At 45.3% G+C, this 16414-nt stretch overlaps 1 protein-coding gene across 3 annotated transcripts in view; it reads left to right on the top strand.

Annotated features, from left to right (window-relative positions):
• Positions 1–16414, top strand: part of IGF2R (insulin like growth factor 2 receptor) — a 234364-nt gene that overhangs the window by 125303 nt on the left and 92647 nt on the right. For all 3 annotated transcript variants that reach the window (XM_088474371.1, XM_088474372.1, XM_088474370.1), the window contains 4 exons: positions 108–254; positions 3306–3437; positions 11506–11653; positions 11745–11922. In XM_088474371.1, coding sequence (XP_088330497.1) covers positions 108–254; positions 3306–3437; positions 11506–11653; positions 11745–11922 — 605 coding nt within the window. The remainder of the gene's footprint in view (positions 1–107; positions 255–3305; positions 3438–11505; positions 11654–11744; positions 11923–16414) is intronic.

Genomic DNA, 16414 nt, shown 5'->3' with positions numbered 1-16414 from the left:
CGTCGTTCAAATCGTTGGTCAAATTGTTCAACAAATCGTTTAGATTGTTCATCTGACAAATCTATCCTATGTTGGTTTTTAGGTATTTGCTTTATTTTGTTTTACAGACCATTCCGGGCAGAAGAAAAACTTAGGGAAATTTATTACTCCTCCAAGGATGGTTAATGGTAATATCCTACTTGAATACACAGAAGGCTCAACCTGTGCAGAGAAAAAAAGGATACAAACCAACATAACACTTCTGTGCAGTCCAGGTACTCGGATGCCGTTCTTAGCTTATTCTTTAGTGTTTGAAAATAAGTATTCAAATCATGTACTCCAGACTGGTTCCTACGTTACAATTATTATTATTTATTACACACCATTTATTTTTCTACTTCTGTCCAGCGTAGAAAGTCTGGGACATTGTGGACATGAGCAGTCCTGTGTGTACTCTTAGGCCGGTTACACATCAATATGACGTGTTTCCCAGCCGACCTGACAACCAATGGAATGAAATATTGGGCAGTCGTGCACACTGCACGATCTGGTGTACAACCGCGCAATATAACCTTCCATCCCCTATTCACTTGCATGCCATCAGCCTGATTGGCCCATCTGACGCGCAGCACATCATATGGGACGGCATCGCTGTTAACTCACGTGAATGCACAATTGTGGGTACACACTGAGTGATATGGAAGATATATCGCTCCGATCCGTGTCTGTACGATATATCGTCCAATATATCGCCTGATGTATTCTTAGCAGGTGATTAGACAAACTATGATAATTTTATGAACAGATGCCTTTGACAAATGTGCACACTGCCATGGCAACAATACAATATATTGGTAACACCAGTGAAGAAATAGTAATTAGGGATTAGTGGGTGTCCCAGGATAGAGTACATTGCTTTTCTATTAGTTGTATTTGACTATTCAATCTACCACTGCATCTCATAGCTGACCATTGACTATGTATTGGGCCCTATGCTGGACATTTATGGTCGAACCACTTTCTTATCCCACCACGCTTAAAAACAGTGGAAGTTGTGTGCATAAACTATAGCACTCTGACTAATGGGCCCCATACATCTGCGATGGATTGCCGCGATGCTGCAACCCGGCATCGCTGGATAGCAGAAATCCAACATCTGATTTTGATGATCGCGATCAAAAAATTATTGCGATCGTCAAATCGCCGACAATTAACATGCCAAATGTCTGTGATCCGGTGACAGATCGCAGAACATCGATGGTGGGCGATCGGAAATTTCCGATCGCATCCCTGCATCGCGATGATTGGTCGCAGCTGTATGGTCACCTTAAGTGACAGTCGTAGAGAAGGGTTTGGTTATAGGATAGCAGAGGTTCCCAAATGCGGTCCTTTTAAGGCTCACCAACAATTCAGGTTTTAGAGATATCCATAGTTAAGAACAGGTGGTTAAATCAAATTGACTGAGCTACTAATTAAGTCACCTGTGCTTAACCATGGGTATCTCTAAAACCTGAACTGTTGGGGAGCCTGGAGGACTGAGTTTGGGAAACTCTGGGGTAGTGAATAGGACTGCTCTGGCTCATTAGTATGTTCATGATTATAGCTCTCTATGTATATATTACATATTTTTGGTGACTTATTGCTACAAATTTGTTATGCGCAGTGCATACAGCATATTCATCTCATGATACACTTGTGGTACTTTTCTAAGTTTTTTTAAATATAGCATACTTTAATGTCATACATGTACATCATACTGTAATCCAAGCAGGTAAGGGCCTGGCCATTGTAGAGTATAGGGCCAATTTCCTGATGTTGCTGCTGTTAATTGATTTATTTATTTGTTTATTTTTTGTAGAATTTATTGAAAAGTTCAAAGTAAAAAACCATTGCAAATGGGGTATACATAAAACTAGAGATGAGCGGTTCTAATCTATTATTTACAGCAAAATTAGTGCAGGTTCGAATTTATCTTATTGGCTATCCAAAATACGTGAGAATCAGACACCAATAAGATTTGTTTTTCAGATCCGAACATAACCGAGCCAAAACTGAACCGCTCATCTATAATAAAAAACAGTCAAACCTAGCTTTACAGAAAAACTCACTATGTCTTTCGGCAACATATAGAAAAAAAAATCCAGCCTAAGTCAGCTAACAAAATAGGTAAACAACAATAAAAGACGAAAGATCAAAAAAGTGGGAAGCCCATGGCCAGTACCTCCATGTTATACCAGGATGTCAATTGAAAGCAGCCCTAAAGGCAATTTTGGCATGTGAAGATACATTTTTAACATGTGGGAGCCAAATAGAAAATCATTTCTGCCCTGCTCACTTTTATCATTGAACATTTCAGTCCAGTCCATAGTGAACAGGTGAGAGATTTGGGGTAATAATAGTGCTAGGCTAGGGGTATCAGTGATTTTCCATGGGGTGTTCTTAGCCAATAGTGATCTCTTTCCATGTTTTAATCGAAGAGTGGGGTTGGAAGAGTTTATATTCAACACACCCATTTGTCAGTAAATGCCTAAAACACTCAGAACATATTCCTGGACAAGTTTCCAAAACCCCTGACCCTTGACAAGACCTCATGCAGTGCAGGAGGGCAGCCTCCATTTCTGTACATTTGAAACAAGCTGATGTGGGTGAGGCGTCAATTAGGAACCTTTAGTTTAGGGGTGAGATACTGTAGGAGCCGTGTAGTTTCAAACTAATTTCTGTATAGGATGCTGAGACCAATTGGGAATTTGATCTTCTGCAAAACACTAATATATCATCAAGGGTAACCCTTTGGAAGGCAGTGCCCACTTAGCCATACCTTCTTTCAAGTGTTTCCATGTATAATCATTTGCGGGTAGATATGATATATAGGAGCACCATTTTTTATGCAGCGCTATTATTGATTTTAGCTTATGAAAGAAAGCACTACCTACTAGGAAATATAAAATTGTTAGCTGTCAGAGTATCCATGAACTATTTAATTGAAGAAGGCCATGTGTACTCTATCGGCCATGGAGACCTGCAGTGTATCCTTGTACTTTATCAACATCGAGGTAAAATGTACAGCAGGCGCACTCATCTGTCCTTTCATAGCTCCATCCATACCCCCGTACCTGAGGAGACCACTATTAGTTATGGTTTCCTGTTGTCAGCCATTTTAGTCTCTAGAAGGTCTGTAGGCAGGATGACTGTGCAGACTGAAAAAAAGGGTTTGATTTCCCTTTTGACTCGATTTACGTGTACAGTTTCTATTAATTTGCATTTGTCTAATTGGTTACCATTTCATTACCTTCTCCGTCTAATTATAGTATCTGTGACATTTATAGGTAATCGTGAGAGCCCCCCTGTACTGAAGCATGCAGATGACTGCGACTATGAATTTGAGTGGCACACAGCTGCTGCCTGTGTCTTATCAAAGACAGAAGGAGATGATTGCAGAGTGTCTGATGTGCAGGCTGGTGAGCTTACAGGGCAGTAGTTCTATGTGTTGTTGCCAATATTATCCCCTCCCCCCCCCCATTTTTTTATATAATTAATAAAATCTACTTATTACTTTGACTGTTATATTTGGGGAGTAACCAATTATGACAGTGATGGGAAACGATAGATTAATACTTCCCACAGTAGAGTTACTGCAGCACAAATTGCTGAAAAAGTTAATGCTGGCTATGATAGAAAGGTGTCAGAACAATAAGTGCATCCCAGCTTTCTGCATATGGGGCTGCGTAGCTGCAGACCGCACAGAGGGCCCATGCTGATTACTGTCCACTGCCAAAAGTGCCTGCAATGGGCACGTGAGCAGAAATGGACCATGGGGCAATGGAAAAAGGTGGTCTGCTCTAATCACATTTTCTTTATACATCATGCGTCTGCGTCGTCTACCTGGGGAAGAGTTAGCACCAGGATGCACTATGGGAAGGATGACAGACAGCAGTAGCAGTGTGATGCTCTGCGCAATGTTCTGCATTCATGTGGATGTATAAAGTACAACAAGCAAGACTGCGCTGTCGTCTCACCTAATATATTTTAAAAGTATAAACTCATGATAAATATAGGTACATTTATTAAAAACCTATCATATAAAGAAATATATGTATGCACAAAATGGACAAATATACATATAAAAGTAAAATAAAAAATCTCAATAGACATGAAAATTTGTATGAAGAGCTTGTAATTAAATAAAAAAATGAATTACATTGCAGTTGGAGAAAACTGTGGGTGTTCAGATGATAAGCCCTCATGTGCAACAGTAAATAGCATAGTTCAGGTAAAAAAGTATGACGAATGATAAATACCGGGTGTCCAAGTTGAAGCGCTGCTCCAAGGTTTATTCTGAGGTTAACGGGGATAGAGCATTAGTCCCGTATGAGGCATATAGTAGCCTGTGTAGCTAGCCACTGCAATCGTGTATCCGAGCTGGACATCCGATGTCCTTTCTGCAGTGAGTGGGAGATTCGTCCTGTGTGTAGCATGTAGCAGCCTGCATAGCCGTAGTGAAGATAACTGCTATTTCTTCTTCAGGGTCCATAGGGTACACAGAATCTACCTTGGGGTATGTAGTGGAAACGATCCATTGCACCAAACGGCTTCTAGCTTTGCAGCTCCCAGCATGCATTGGTCCTCCTCCCTATATACCCCGCCCCCAGCCACAGGCATTCAGTTTTTTTTTGTTTGGTGCTTGGCAAGTATCCAGACGCACCTGTTATACAGCATGACTGCCTAGGCAGTCCCAGGCTTTTTTCTTTTATGATTTACTTGGTTTCAATGACTACCGAGTTTAATAGAACTAGGCTCCGTTAAAGACGCAGGTACTGCGACTCCTACTACCTCCGCTGGGGCCGAAAACACCACTACCGCTATATGCCCTGAGGTTCTCGGCGGAACTCAGTGTGGCTTAGCTAGCGCCTGTGCTGAGGTCCGGACTGCAGGTCTGGCGCGGAGATGACAGATAAGTGCGCGGCAGTCCTAGCATCCGATGTAGAAGACACATTGGTGCAGCTGCGGGGGAAGGCCTCGTGTGACGTGTCCTCACTAAGGCGGCCGGGTCCTTAACGTCTGTCACCAGGGACGGGTAGTAGACGCACTAGTAAGCGTCTACTACTATGAGGCAAGCGTACCCGTGCCGTTAAAATCGCAGCTTAGGAGAGATCAGTCGCTCCCGCAGCCGCACCTCCCCCAACCCAGACGCAACTTCCGGTACAGAGTTCAGTGTCTAGTTTGCTATATTTGACCACCTTGTGGTGAGATGCTAGCAGATCGCGTTTGTGTGTGTGTACTGCTGTAGCTGCTGGTCTCAGAGGTTGTCAGACTCCCTGTATACCTCTCCTTTGGGACTGCTATATAGAACTCTATATCATACCATTACCCCTCTGGGGCTGACTAGTTGATTTAGAGTACCATTTGCTATCGGAATTGTGCGTATTTAAGCATTGTATGTGACTTTAATGCTAGCTGCCGTCTTGTACTGCCTTTTTCTTTCAAACCTGTCAGTTATACCTATCACTGTGTTTCTCCTCATCCCTCTGAAAGGTGTAGGGGTGGGGTTTCATTGATAGGGGTCACATTGCATTTATACTGTATACCTTGCACCATTTATACATTTGTCATGTCTAAAGGCGTAGGTGAGAAGGATGCCAGTACTCAGATCATGTGTGTGTTGTTTGGCAGGCCCATTTGAGCAGGATGTTAACCTGGATGGTTTGTGTAGCCTCTGTTGTAAACAGCTACCTGTTCAAGCCAGTACTTCTAGCGCTCCAGCGCTAGATCCACCCGGGTGGTATCAGCTTTTGTCGAACTTAGTGGACAAAGTCACAGAAGTGCGGGCTCCAGCTGCGGTATTTCCCCATTCTATGCGATATTCACAGCAGTTGCATCTTTCTATGTATATTTCCCCATGAATTCCTGTTGGGTTAATTCTACTGCTTACTCTAGTCAGAGTATGCTGCTGTCTATAGCTCCTCAGCAGCCAGATAGAAAAGTGGCGGCAAAGCAGGGCATAAGAGGTTCCTATCCGTTGCCTAATGACGACCCGGACATTTCTTCAGACTCTGATAGTCAGAGTTCTGGGGCTTACTCAGTAGAAGAAGACAATCAGTCTCTGGTGGATGTCCCCTCTCTAGTGAGAGCGGTTAGATCTGTCCTTAGAGGAAGAGGAGGCCCCGCCGACAGCCAAGGTGTTCTTTAAGCATCAAAAGGTGACTAAAGACTATTTTCCTCAATCCAAGCACTGACAAATCTTATGTCTGAGGCATGGAGTACTCCTGGGAAGCATTTCCATCCTACAAGGAATATAACCTCTCGGTACCCATTTGTACTTGGTGAGTGTAATAAATGGGAAGCTCCCCCGACGATCAACGCTCATTTCACGAGGTTGATTAGGAGCGCTACATTACCCATTCCTGCAACATCCTAAAAGAGGTTACAGATAAGAAACTTGACGGTCATTTCAAATCAGTTTTCATTATCTGGAACTATTATCAGACCAGCTATGGCTGTAACCTGGGTAGCGAAAGCTAAGGAAGAATGGATGACGGCTCTGGAAGGTACTATGTCTGAGGCTACCAGAGAACAGCCGTCTTTTCTCTATCAGATGCGGGAAGCAGATGTGTATATGGGGGAAGCGGTCATTGACGCAGGTATTTTGGCTTCTAGGGTCTCGGCGACTTCAGTTGCAGCTCGAAGTTCCCTTTGGCTAAAAACCTGGAAGGTGGATGCAGGATCCAAGAAGGCTCTTGAATCTTTGCCTTTTGCGGGGAAGGTACTGTTTTGACCAGAGCTGGATGACATAATGACTTCTCTGGCAACACCAAAGTCGGCTGAATTGCCATCTATGACTACTCCTTGATTTAGGCAGTCGGCAGCTCAGTCCTTTCGCCCACAGAGTAGGGCGAAGGGTCAGTCTTCCTCTAGACGAAGTCATGCCCGCAAGACACGTCAGCCCAAGAAATCTTGGTCAGGCAAATGTCCTGCCTCCAAGCTAGATAGTAAGTCTACTGTCTAATGGGATGGGCCTCCCCCTGGGGGAGTCTCAGGGTTGGAGGCTGACTCTTACAGCTCTTCCAGGCCTGGTACCAGACATCTACGGATGCCTGGGTTAGTCTACTGGACTCTCAGGGTTATGCCATCATGTTCCTGAGGCATCCCTCTCAGAGGTTTGTGGATACAAACCTCCCTTTAGACCCTGACAGGGCTTCGGCCTACCGGGAGTCTATTGGGGCCCTTCTGAAGTCAGGAGTCATAGTCCCCATTCCTGTGATGCAAAAGGGAAAGGGTTATTCTAATTTATTTTTGATTCAAAAATAAAAAGGGTTACATCGCCCTATCCTGAATCTGAAGTCTCTCAACAGGTTCATCCATGTGCCAAAATTCCGTATGGAAACCCTACGGTCAATTATGCTGGCAATGGAGCCTGGGGACTTCATGGTCTCTTTGGACATACAGGATGCATATCTGCACGATCTCACCAAAGATTTCTAAGATTGACGGTAGATCCGCAACATTACCAATTTCAGGCTCTACCATTCAGGCAGGCCACAGCTCCTCGAGTATTTACCAAAATAATGGCAGTCATGATGGCTCATCTCAGATGACAAGGAGTCAGGATACTGACCTATTTGGATGATCTCCTGATATTAGCACAATCTCAGGAGATGTTACAATGTCATCTCCAGATGACCATTGTCTGCCTACAAGAGCACAGCTGGATAATAGATTGGAAAAAGTCCTCTATTTCTCCCACTCAGCGAATGGTGCACTTGGGGGCGCTGCTGGATTCTCTGGGACAGAGGATTCTTCTTCCAGAAGGCAAGATTGTGGCACTACAGTCTTGTGTGCGCAGTCTTCTCTGCAAGCAAGAGTGTCGATACACTTGGCACTGCATGTGCTGGGCTCCATGGTATCCACATTCAACATGGTGGCTTATGCCCAGTTCGACTCCAGGTTCCTGCAGAATTTTATTCTGGCTCATTGGGATGGTCAGTATCATCAGTTAAGGTCGCAGATGATCCGCATCTCGCCAAAGGTTTGGCTCTCCCTCGCTTGGTGGCTGGAGACTACTGATTTAAATATGGGTCCCGGATTGGGTGGTACTCCCCACAGATGCAAGCATGCGAGGATGGGGAGCTGTGACAGGCCATCACACCTTTCAGGGAAAGTTTACGGTTCAGGAAAGTCTCCTACCAATAAATATCTTGGAGCTTCGGGCAGTGCACAGGGCGCTCATACTGGTGCAGGACCTCCTACAAGGCAGGCTGGTCCAGGGTCAGTCCGACAACACGACAGCAGTGGCCTACCTCAATCGTCAAGGAGGCACACGAAGTCTGGCAGCCATGAAGGAAGTGGCAGAAATTCTGCTGTGGGCAGAATGCCATCTTCCGGCGCTAGCTGCAATATTCATCCCAGGTGTTCTCAACTGGGAAGCGGATTTCCTAAGTCGCCAGGACATACACGCCGGAGAATGGACTCTTCATCCGGATGTCTTTCAAAACTTGGTGGACAAGGGGTAGTACCGGACGTAGACATCATGGCGTCACGTCACAATCACAAAGTCCCCAGGTACGGGTCCAGAACAAGGGACCCATCAGCCGCCTTCGTGGACGCTCTGTCGGTGAGATGGGATTTCAGGTTGGCATACCTGTTTCCTCCAATCTCTCTCCTCCCAAGGGTCGTCAGAAAGTTCATTATCCCCTGACTGGCCCAGGAGGCATTGGTTCTCCGACCTGACATGTCTATCCATAGACAGTCCACTGCCTCTGCGGCCGAATCTGCTACTGCAGGGTCCCTGCCTATATCAGGATTTACCTCGACTGGCTTTGACGGCATGACTGAGTCTTCCGTCCTCAAGGCCAAGGGTTTTTCGACTTCTGTGATTCAAATGATGCTGAGGTTAAGGAAGCCTGCTTCCGCCCGCAGCTATCACAGAATTTGGCATTCATTTTTTCTTTGGTGTTCTCACAGAAAATATGACCCTAAGATTTTCAAGGTCGCAAGAATACTTAGAGAATATTAGACTTGGGTCTCCGTCTGGCTACTTTGAGAGTTCAGGTTTCTGCATTGTCAGTTTTGATCAAGAGAATTGCCCCTCTGCCGGATGTTAGAACATTCTTGCAGGGGGTTCTCCGGCTGCAACCTCCATTTGTCCCTCCAGTGGCACTATTGGATTTGACTTTGGTTCTTCCTTTGGGGCATTGCAGACGGCTCCCTTTGAACCTTTGGATATGGTGGACGTAAGATGGTTGACAGGGAAGACCCTTTTTCTCCTCGCTATCGCCTTGGCTCGTAGAGTTTCTGACTTGGCAGCGCTGTCATGTCGCCCTCCATATTTGATTTTCCATCAAAATAGAACTGTTATACTTACTAAGGCGGGTTACCTTCCAAAAGTAGTTTCCCGTTTCCATATAAATGAAGAGATTGTAGTTCCGGCCTTTTCAGTCTTCAGACCTGTCTACAGGTGAAGCTTCCCTGGATGTGGTTCGAGCCTTTCGTATATACGTGGATCGTACCAGCTCCATCAGGAAATGAGACTAGCTTGTTTGTCATATGTGTTTCACAAACGAGGCTGGCCAGCAATCAAACAGACTTTGCCTCGCTGGCTGCGTACGATTATTTCTCAGGTCTATACACAGGCTGATCTCCCTGGTCTAACAAGGTGACAGTACATTCTACTCGGTCTGTCGGACCGTTGTAGGTGGTTAGACATGGCTCCTCGGCTGAACAGCTGTGCAAGGCAGCCGCTTGGTCTTCTGTCAATACGTTTATCAAATTCTATGCATTTGATACGTTTGCCTCCCAGGATGCTTCCTTTGGATTCTCCTCTCTGCTCATGAGCAACCCCATCCTTAAGGGAACTGCTTTAGGATGTGCCCAAGGTAGATTCTGTGGACCCTGAAGAAGAAAATAAGAGTTATGGTATAATATACCTTAGATAACTCTTTATCTTCGAGGTCCATAGGGTCCACAGAGCACCTTCCCTGACGCACCTGGCCTCAGTTGGGATCTGTTCTTCTGTTTTTTCATATCCCTGATTCCCTCTTCGTATGATGAGTGTTTCTTGTGTGCGATGTTCTTCCTTCTCCGCTATCCGTCTCTTACCATTAGGCTTGTTTACAAACTGAATGCGTGTGGCTGGAGGCGTGATATATAGGGAGGAGGACCTATGCATCCTGGGAGCTGCAAAGCTGAAAGCTGTTTGGTGCAATGGATCGTTTCCACTACATACCCCAAGGTAGAATCTGTGGACCTTATGAACCTCGAAGAAAAAGAGTTATCTAAGGTATGTTATACCAGAACTCTGATTATTCACTATCTGCCGCGTCTTTTACTGAATATAGAAACAAGAGCATGCACTAACTGTTGCCTCCTATTTTGGATAATTGTGGAGCTGATAGTACTGGCCAGTGAGTGCTCCAATGTTTTGTTCATCTGACAATCCACAAGTCTATAATTCCCCTCAAGCGCTCAATAGCTCAACGCGTTTTTTTACCAAAGTACTTTCGTCAGGAGCATAACCCAGTCTGCATTGGGGCGGTTTTATAGGGAAAAGGTCTAAAGTAGATGTTTATTAATCAAACCATAAATTAAGTGAACATAAGAAGTCCTTTATAGTCCATTGATATAAAAAGGAACACTGGTATATGAACATTTGAAACATGCAGCCACAAGTGTGTGAAATATTTTTGTTACAAAGTATATATATTTCTGTGTGGATGTTCAGGAATGGTTTGAGGAACTTGACAAGGTGTTGACTTGGCCTCTAGATTCCCCAAATCTAAATCCGATCAAGCATCTGTGTGATATGCTTGTAAAACAAGTCTGAGCCATAGAGGCCCCACCTCACATTTTAAAGGATCTGATGCTAACGTCTTGGTGCCAAATACCACAGGACACCTTCAGTGGTCCTGTGGAGTCAATGTCTCGATGACTGAGAGCTGTTTTAGCAGCACATGGGGGGCCTACACAATATTAGGCAGGTGGTTTTAATGTTATAGCAGATGTTTGTATATCTAGTGTAAAAAACTTTGGCCTTAAAAGCATATTGTAGCCAATGAGAGAATTAGAATATTAATTATACCCCTTTACTATTGCAAACCCAGGTCGCACCCAGGATTTTGTAAACTGATCCATCCCAGGTCAGACTGGTGGCACGACCGGGCTTATTGCAGAGATGATGACATCACTGCCATCCCGTGTTGAGTTCGAGATGGGATCATCTCCAAGCGCCGCCTCTTCATATGCTGTGAACGGGACCCAGGCTCATCAACCTGTTACCCGTTCCCATTGCACCGCGAGCTGGGTTGAACCCGTGTTCAACCCTGCTCGTTACCCGGGTTGAAATGCCCCGGGTTATTTCAACTGAGTCCTTTCACTCTGCACAATAACCCGGGTTGCTGTGCATTCACTTGAAATAACTCGGCTTATTGCTAGCAGTGTGAAAGCGGTATAACAGAGCCGACTGTAATGTAATAATTATACACACAGGTATATAATGGGAAGTTTTGACATCCAACCTTATTGTTTTATTTGCAGGTTTTTACTTTGACCTGTCACCACTGACCAAGAAAGATGGAAGCTACAGTCTTACCACGGACACATACGATTTTTATATAAATGTTTGTGGCAATGTAATACAAGAACCATGTGAAGCCAACTCGGGCGCATGTCAAGTGACAAAAAGGTAAATAATCTGCAGTCCTTTTATGTACATTGAGCCTAGTTACTGATGTACTTATTTATAGGTTTCACACCATTTTGTGTTGTTTCTGCAGTAAAGACAGTCATTGGAATATTGGTAAGGGTAATTCCAAGCTTTCCTACTATGATGGAATGATACAGCTCCACTATATGGAAGGAACACCTTACAATGATGATAAGAAAACCGCTCGGTCATCACTCATAACCTTCCTATGTGACCGAAATATTGATGTTGGTCAGCCGGAATATCAGGTACGAGAAAACGCTGAAGAGTAGTGTGTTTCATAGCTGCTGTAAGTGTGACTATATTATTGTGTCGGCAATAACAGTATAAACGCAGTCTGTTCAATGACTCAGATTTGTAACACTCTGTTGCTCTGTACTAAGAATTCTTTACCCTTTTTTCCCAGATTAAAGTATAATAATATGATTTTATTGAAATAACTGAATAAAAATAACTTAAGGGCAAAAATGCAATGTACATTTATTTGACATATCCCGGGTATTCAATCAGCCCAATATATTTTTAGGGGCGAAAAATAGGACTTTTCACCATTTAAGCAATTCAATTAAAGCTCATTTTTCTTCTTCTGGGCCCATAGGGAGTCCACAGTGATACCATGGGGGAAGTGTGGTTGGAGTGATCCAGGCACCAAATTAAGCTTTCAGCTCCCAGGATGCCTCAGGTCCTCCTCCACATACACCCTGAAACAGGTTCAGTTTTTCGTATGGTGCGGCAGGATTCCGACGCACCTTTGTTAAAGGAGGGCTGCTCAGGCAGTCCCAAGCTTTTTATTTTATGTTTTTTATTTATTTTAACTTCAGAGCAAGCAGCACTAGGCGTCCGTCAGCGCCGCAACATCAGTGACCGGACTGGTGGTTTCAGCGGGCACCAGCTGAGCTTGGCTGGTGACGATGCTGGGACCCGGGACTGCAGCCGGAAGTATGGGGACGCAGGTAAGGTGGTTCCCTGCTCGCGGGGAACCACGTGGCAGTCCCTACCTCCGGCGGTTGGAGACCTGCCGGAGGTTGCTGTAGTGGGGCGACCTCTGCATCCGCTCTCCCACTAGACCACCGGTCTGGCGTTTGGGACAGTGGCAGCTGCCATGTTATAAGGCCAGCGTACCTGGTCAGTTAATACAGCATAGGGGAGGTCGGCTCTCCCCCGCAGCCCCTCCCCCAGCCCAGATGCCGATCCAGATGAAGTTTTCCCGCGTCTGGGTTGTTCCTCCTACCCTCTTTATATGAGACACCTAGCGACCACTATCTGTGCTCTGCTGTAGCTGCTGGTCTCAGGAGGATTTGGGTCTAGTCTCCCTGTATACTTCTCCACACAGGCCAGGTTATACAGCACTCAAAATCCTAACAAACCTTGTGTTTAGAACAGTTGATTCAGGGCCCATTGCAAGTATATTATATATGCATTGTATGTGACTTTTGCTAGCTCTGCTGTGTTGTTACTGCCTTTATTTTCTGTACTGTCAGGTATAACTATCACTGCTATTTCTCCTCAATCCTTTTGCTACAGGTGTGTGGGGAATATATACTGTATATATTTGTTTGTTTCTCAAATTGTACTTCACATTTATTGTTGCTTGTGAAGGCAGTCACATTTGCACTTATTTATTATGTCTAAGAATAAGGGGAAACCGGAAACTGAGGCCCCGGTGCTGGTTTCATGTAAAAGTTGTTTGGCGGGCTTGTCCCCTCAGGATTTTATATAGGATGGTTTGTGTGCTATTTGTTATAAAGAACCACCTCACCAGTCCAGTCTATCAGCCCCTATACAGGAGCCATCTTGGGTATCCTCCTTGTCTCAGGTTATGATGCAGCTAGTGGACCATTTGGCTACTCCCTTGCTGCCTCCCGTAATGGGATACCCACAGCAGTTCCAGCCTGCTATGTTTGCCGCCCTCTATACATCCATCCTGGATGGATGTTTATGCCCACTCAAGTCAGTCTCTGTCATCAGCTGCGTTTCAACAAATGTTGCAGACGAACAGACCAGTAGCCATTAAAGCACCTAAGCGAATGATATAATTTTGTCAGTCTGCCCAGCATGTAGATTCAGACACATCATCGGAGGAGTCAGATGATGAGACGGGTTCTTCTATAAGGTCTATCTCAGGAGGACCATCCTGAGGCAGTCCTCAGGGAAGAGCAAAAGGACAGTCTTTCTCTAGACCGTCTAGTTCTCGCGGGACCACTAAGCAGCAAACTAAAGGTGCCCATCCACTAGACTATTAAGTTGAACGATTGAATGATAACCATATCGTTCAATCGTTCATAAATCATTTGCAAATCGTCTGCAAAAATGTCTAAAACAACCAGCGATGCGCACTCCCGCTGGTTGTTTAGACATCTATCATCGGGCAAACATGCTGGACAACCTGACGATAATGTCAGGTTCAGCATGTTTGCAGATGATTGATGTGCCTACACTGAACGACTGCTCATTCAGTGTAGGCACATCAGACTGACAAATGACTGCATGATTACAATATCGTAATCGTGCAGTCTTTTTCATGTCTTTAAGTGGATGGGCACCTTAAGATGTCCTGGCCAGCCAGACGTCCAGCTTCCAAGCTGGAAGACAAACCCTCTGCCTGATGGGGTGGGCCTCCTCCTGGGGGATCCCAGGGTGGGAGGCCGACTTCTTCATTTTGTGAATTACTGGCATCAAGCAACAACAGACGTCTGGGTCCGAGAAGTGGTATGCCCTCACTTTCCGGAGGCATTCTCCTCAGAAGTTTTTTTGTTTTTTTGTTTTTACAACTCCCCCATCGGCTTCTATCAAGGCCATGGCCATCCAGGAGGCTATTTACTCCCTGCTGTTGGCAGGGGTGATAATCCCAGTTCCTGTGGTTCAACAAGAAAGGGGTTATTATTCCAATCTGTTTTTGGTTCAGAAACCAAATGGGTCTCATCGCCCTATTCTACATCTGAAAACCCTCAACAGGTTTATCCGTGTACCAAAGTTCTGTATGGAGAATCTTCAGTCAATTATTTTGGCGATGGAACCTAGGGATTTTATGGCTTCCCTGGACATTCAGGATGCGTATCTGCATGCGCCTATTACGCCATCCCACCAACAATTTCTACAGTTTGCTGTCCTACAACAACATTACCAATTTCAGGCACTGCCCTTTGGCCCTTCAGGTCTTCACCAAAATAATGGAGGTTATGACTGCCTACGTCAGGGAGTCAGAATAGTGCCATACTTGGACGTCCTTCCGATATTGGCACAGTCTCCAGCTGTTTTACAACACCATATTCAACTGACCATTACCTGCCTACAGACGCACGTTTGGATCATAAATTGGAAGAAATCTCCCTTTCTCCAATACAGCAAATGGTACATCTGGGGGCATATCTGGATTCTCAGGCACAAAGGGGGTTTCTGCCAGGGGCCAAGATTTCGGCCCTATTGTTGCGAGTGTGCAAATTGCTCCGCAAGCAAAGGGTATCCATTCTATCAGTGATGCAGGTCTTGGAGTCAATGGTATCCACCTTCGACAGGGTGGAATATGCTCAGTTTCACTCCAGGCCTCTGCAACAATTGATTATCTCCCGGTGGAATGGGCAGTATCTACTATGGTCACAGAGGATTCTTCTCACTGCGGAGGTTTGGGCTACAAAGACTCATTTGGACATGGGTCGCCCATTCTGGATTTCAAATTGGGTGCTCCTCACCACGGACGACAGTCTTCGCGGATGGGGGGGCGGTGACAGGTTATTATACCTTTCAGGGAAAATGAACAAATCAGGAAAGTCACCTGCTCATAAACTTCTTGGAGATTCATCCTGGCACAGGACCTACTGCAAGGCAGGCCGATCCAGATTCAGTCCGACAATGCGACCACAGTAACCTATTTCAACCATCAGGGAGTCACGCAGCCATGTGGGAAGTGATCTGGGCAGAACGTCAAGCTGGTGTATCTCTTTCCTCCGATTTCCCTCCTCGCAAAGGTTCCTTAGGAAATTCAAGCAGGAGGGCGGCACATTAATACTAGTAGCCATTGGTTCACCGACATATGGAATCTGTCCATAGACACTCCATTTTCTCTTCCTTTATGGCCAGATCTGTTGACGCAGGGTCCCTGCCTGCATCTGGACTTACCTAGACTATCTTGACGGCGGACTCTTGAGCCTTCCACCTTAAGAGCCAATGGTTTCTCCAGCTCTGTGTAATAGATGGGGGCAGAGGAAGGCTGCCCTAAGCATTGTCTGAATCAGAGTTTGGCACTCCTTTGGTCAATGGTGTTCCTACAGAAAGTATGACCCTAAGGTTTTTAGGGTCTCCCGGTTACTTGCTTTTCTCCAGGCTGTGTTAGACCTCCTTCTCCGCCTGGCCACCTTGAGAGTACAGGTTTCTGTGCTGTCAGTTTGGTTCCAGCGAAGGATCGCTTCTCTGCCGGATGTTACAATTTTTTCTAAGGGTGTTCTCAGAGTTCAGCCACCCTTTGTCCCACCGGTGGCACTGTGGGATTTGTCTTTGGTTCTCAAGGGGCTACAGGCACCCCCATTTGAACCTCTGGAATCAGTAGATTTGAACTGGTTGACGGCAAAGACATTTTTTCTCCCGCTATCTCCTCTGCCCGCAGAGTCTCTGATTTGGCAGCACTCTTGTCGCTCCCACTTTTTGCTTTTTAACCAGGATAGAGCTGTTCTCCGTACACGGATGGGTTACCTTCCTAAGGTAGTGTCTGGTTTTCATGTGAATGAAGAGATTGTGGTTCCAGCT

This window comes from Taudactylus pleione, unplaced genomic scaffold (assembly GCF_031769625.1).
Source record: "Taudactylus pleione unplaced genomic scaffold, aTauple2 ptg000154l, whole genome shotgun sequence".
Lineage (NCBI taxonomy): Eukaryota > Metazoa > Chordata > Amphibia > Anura > Myobatrachidae > Taudactylus > Taudactylus pleione.
This window is presented reverse-complemented; position numbering and strand designations above follow the sequence as displayed.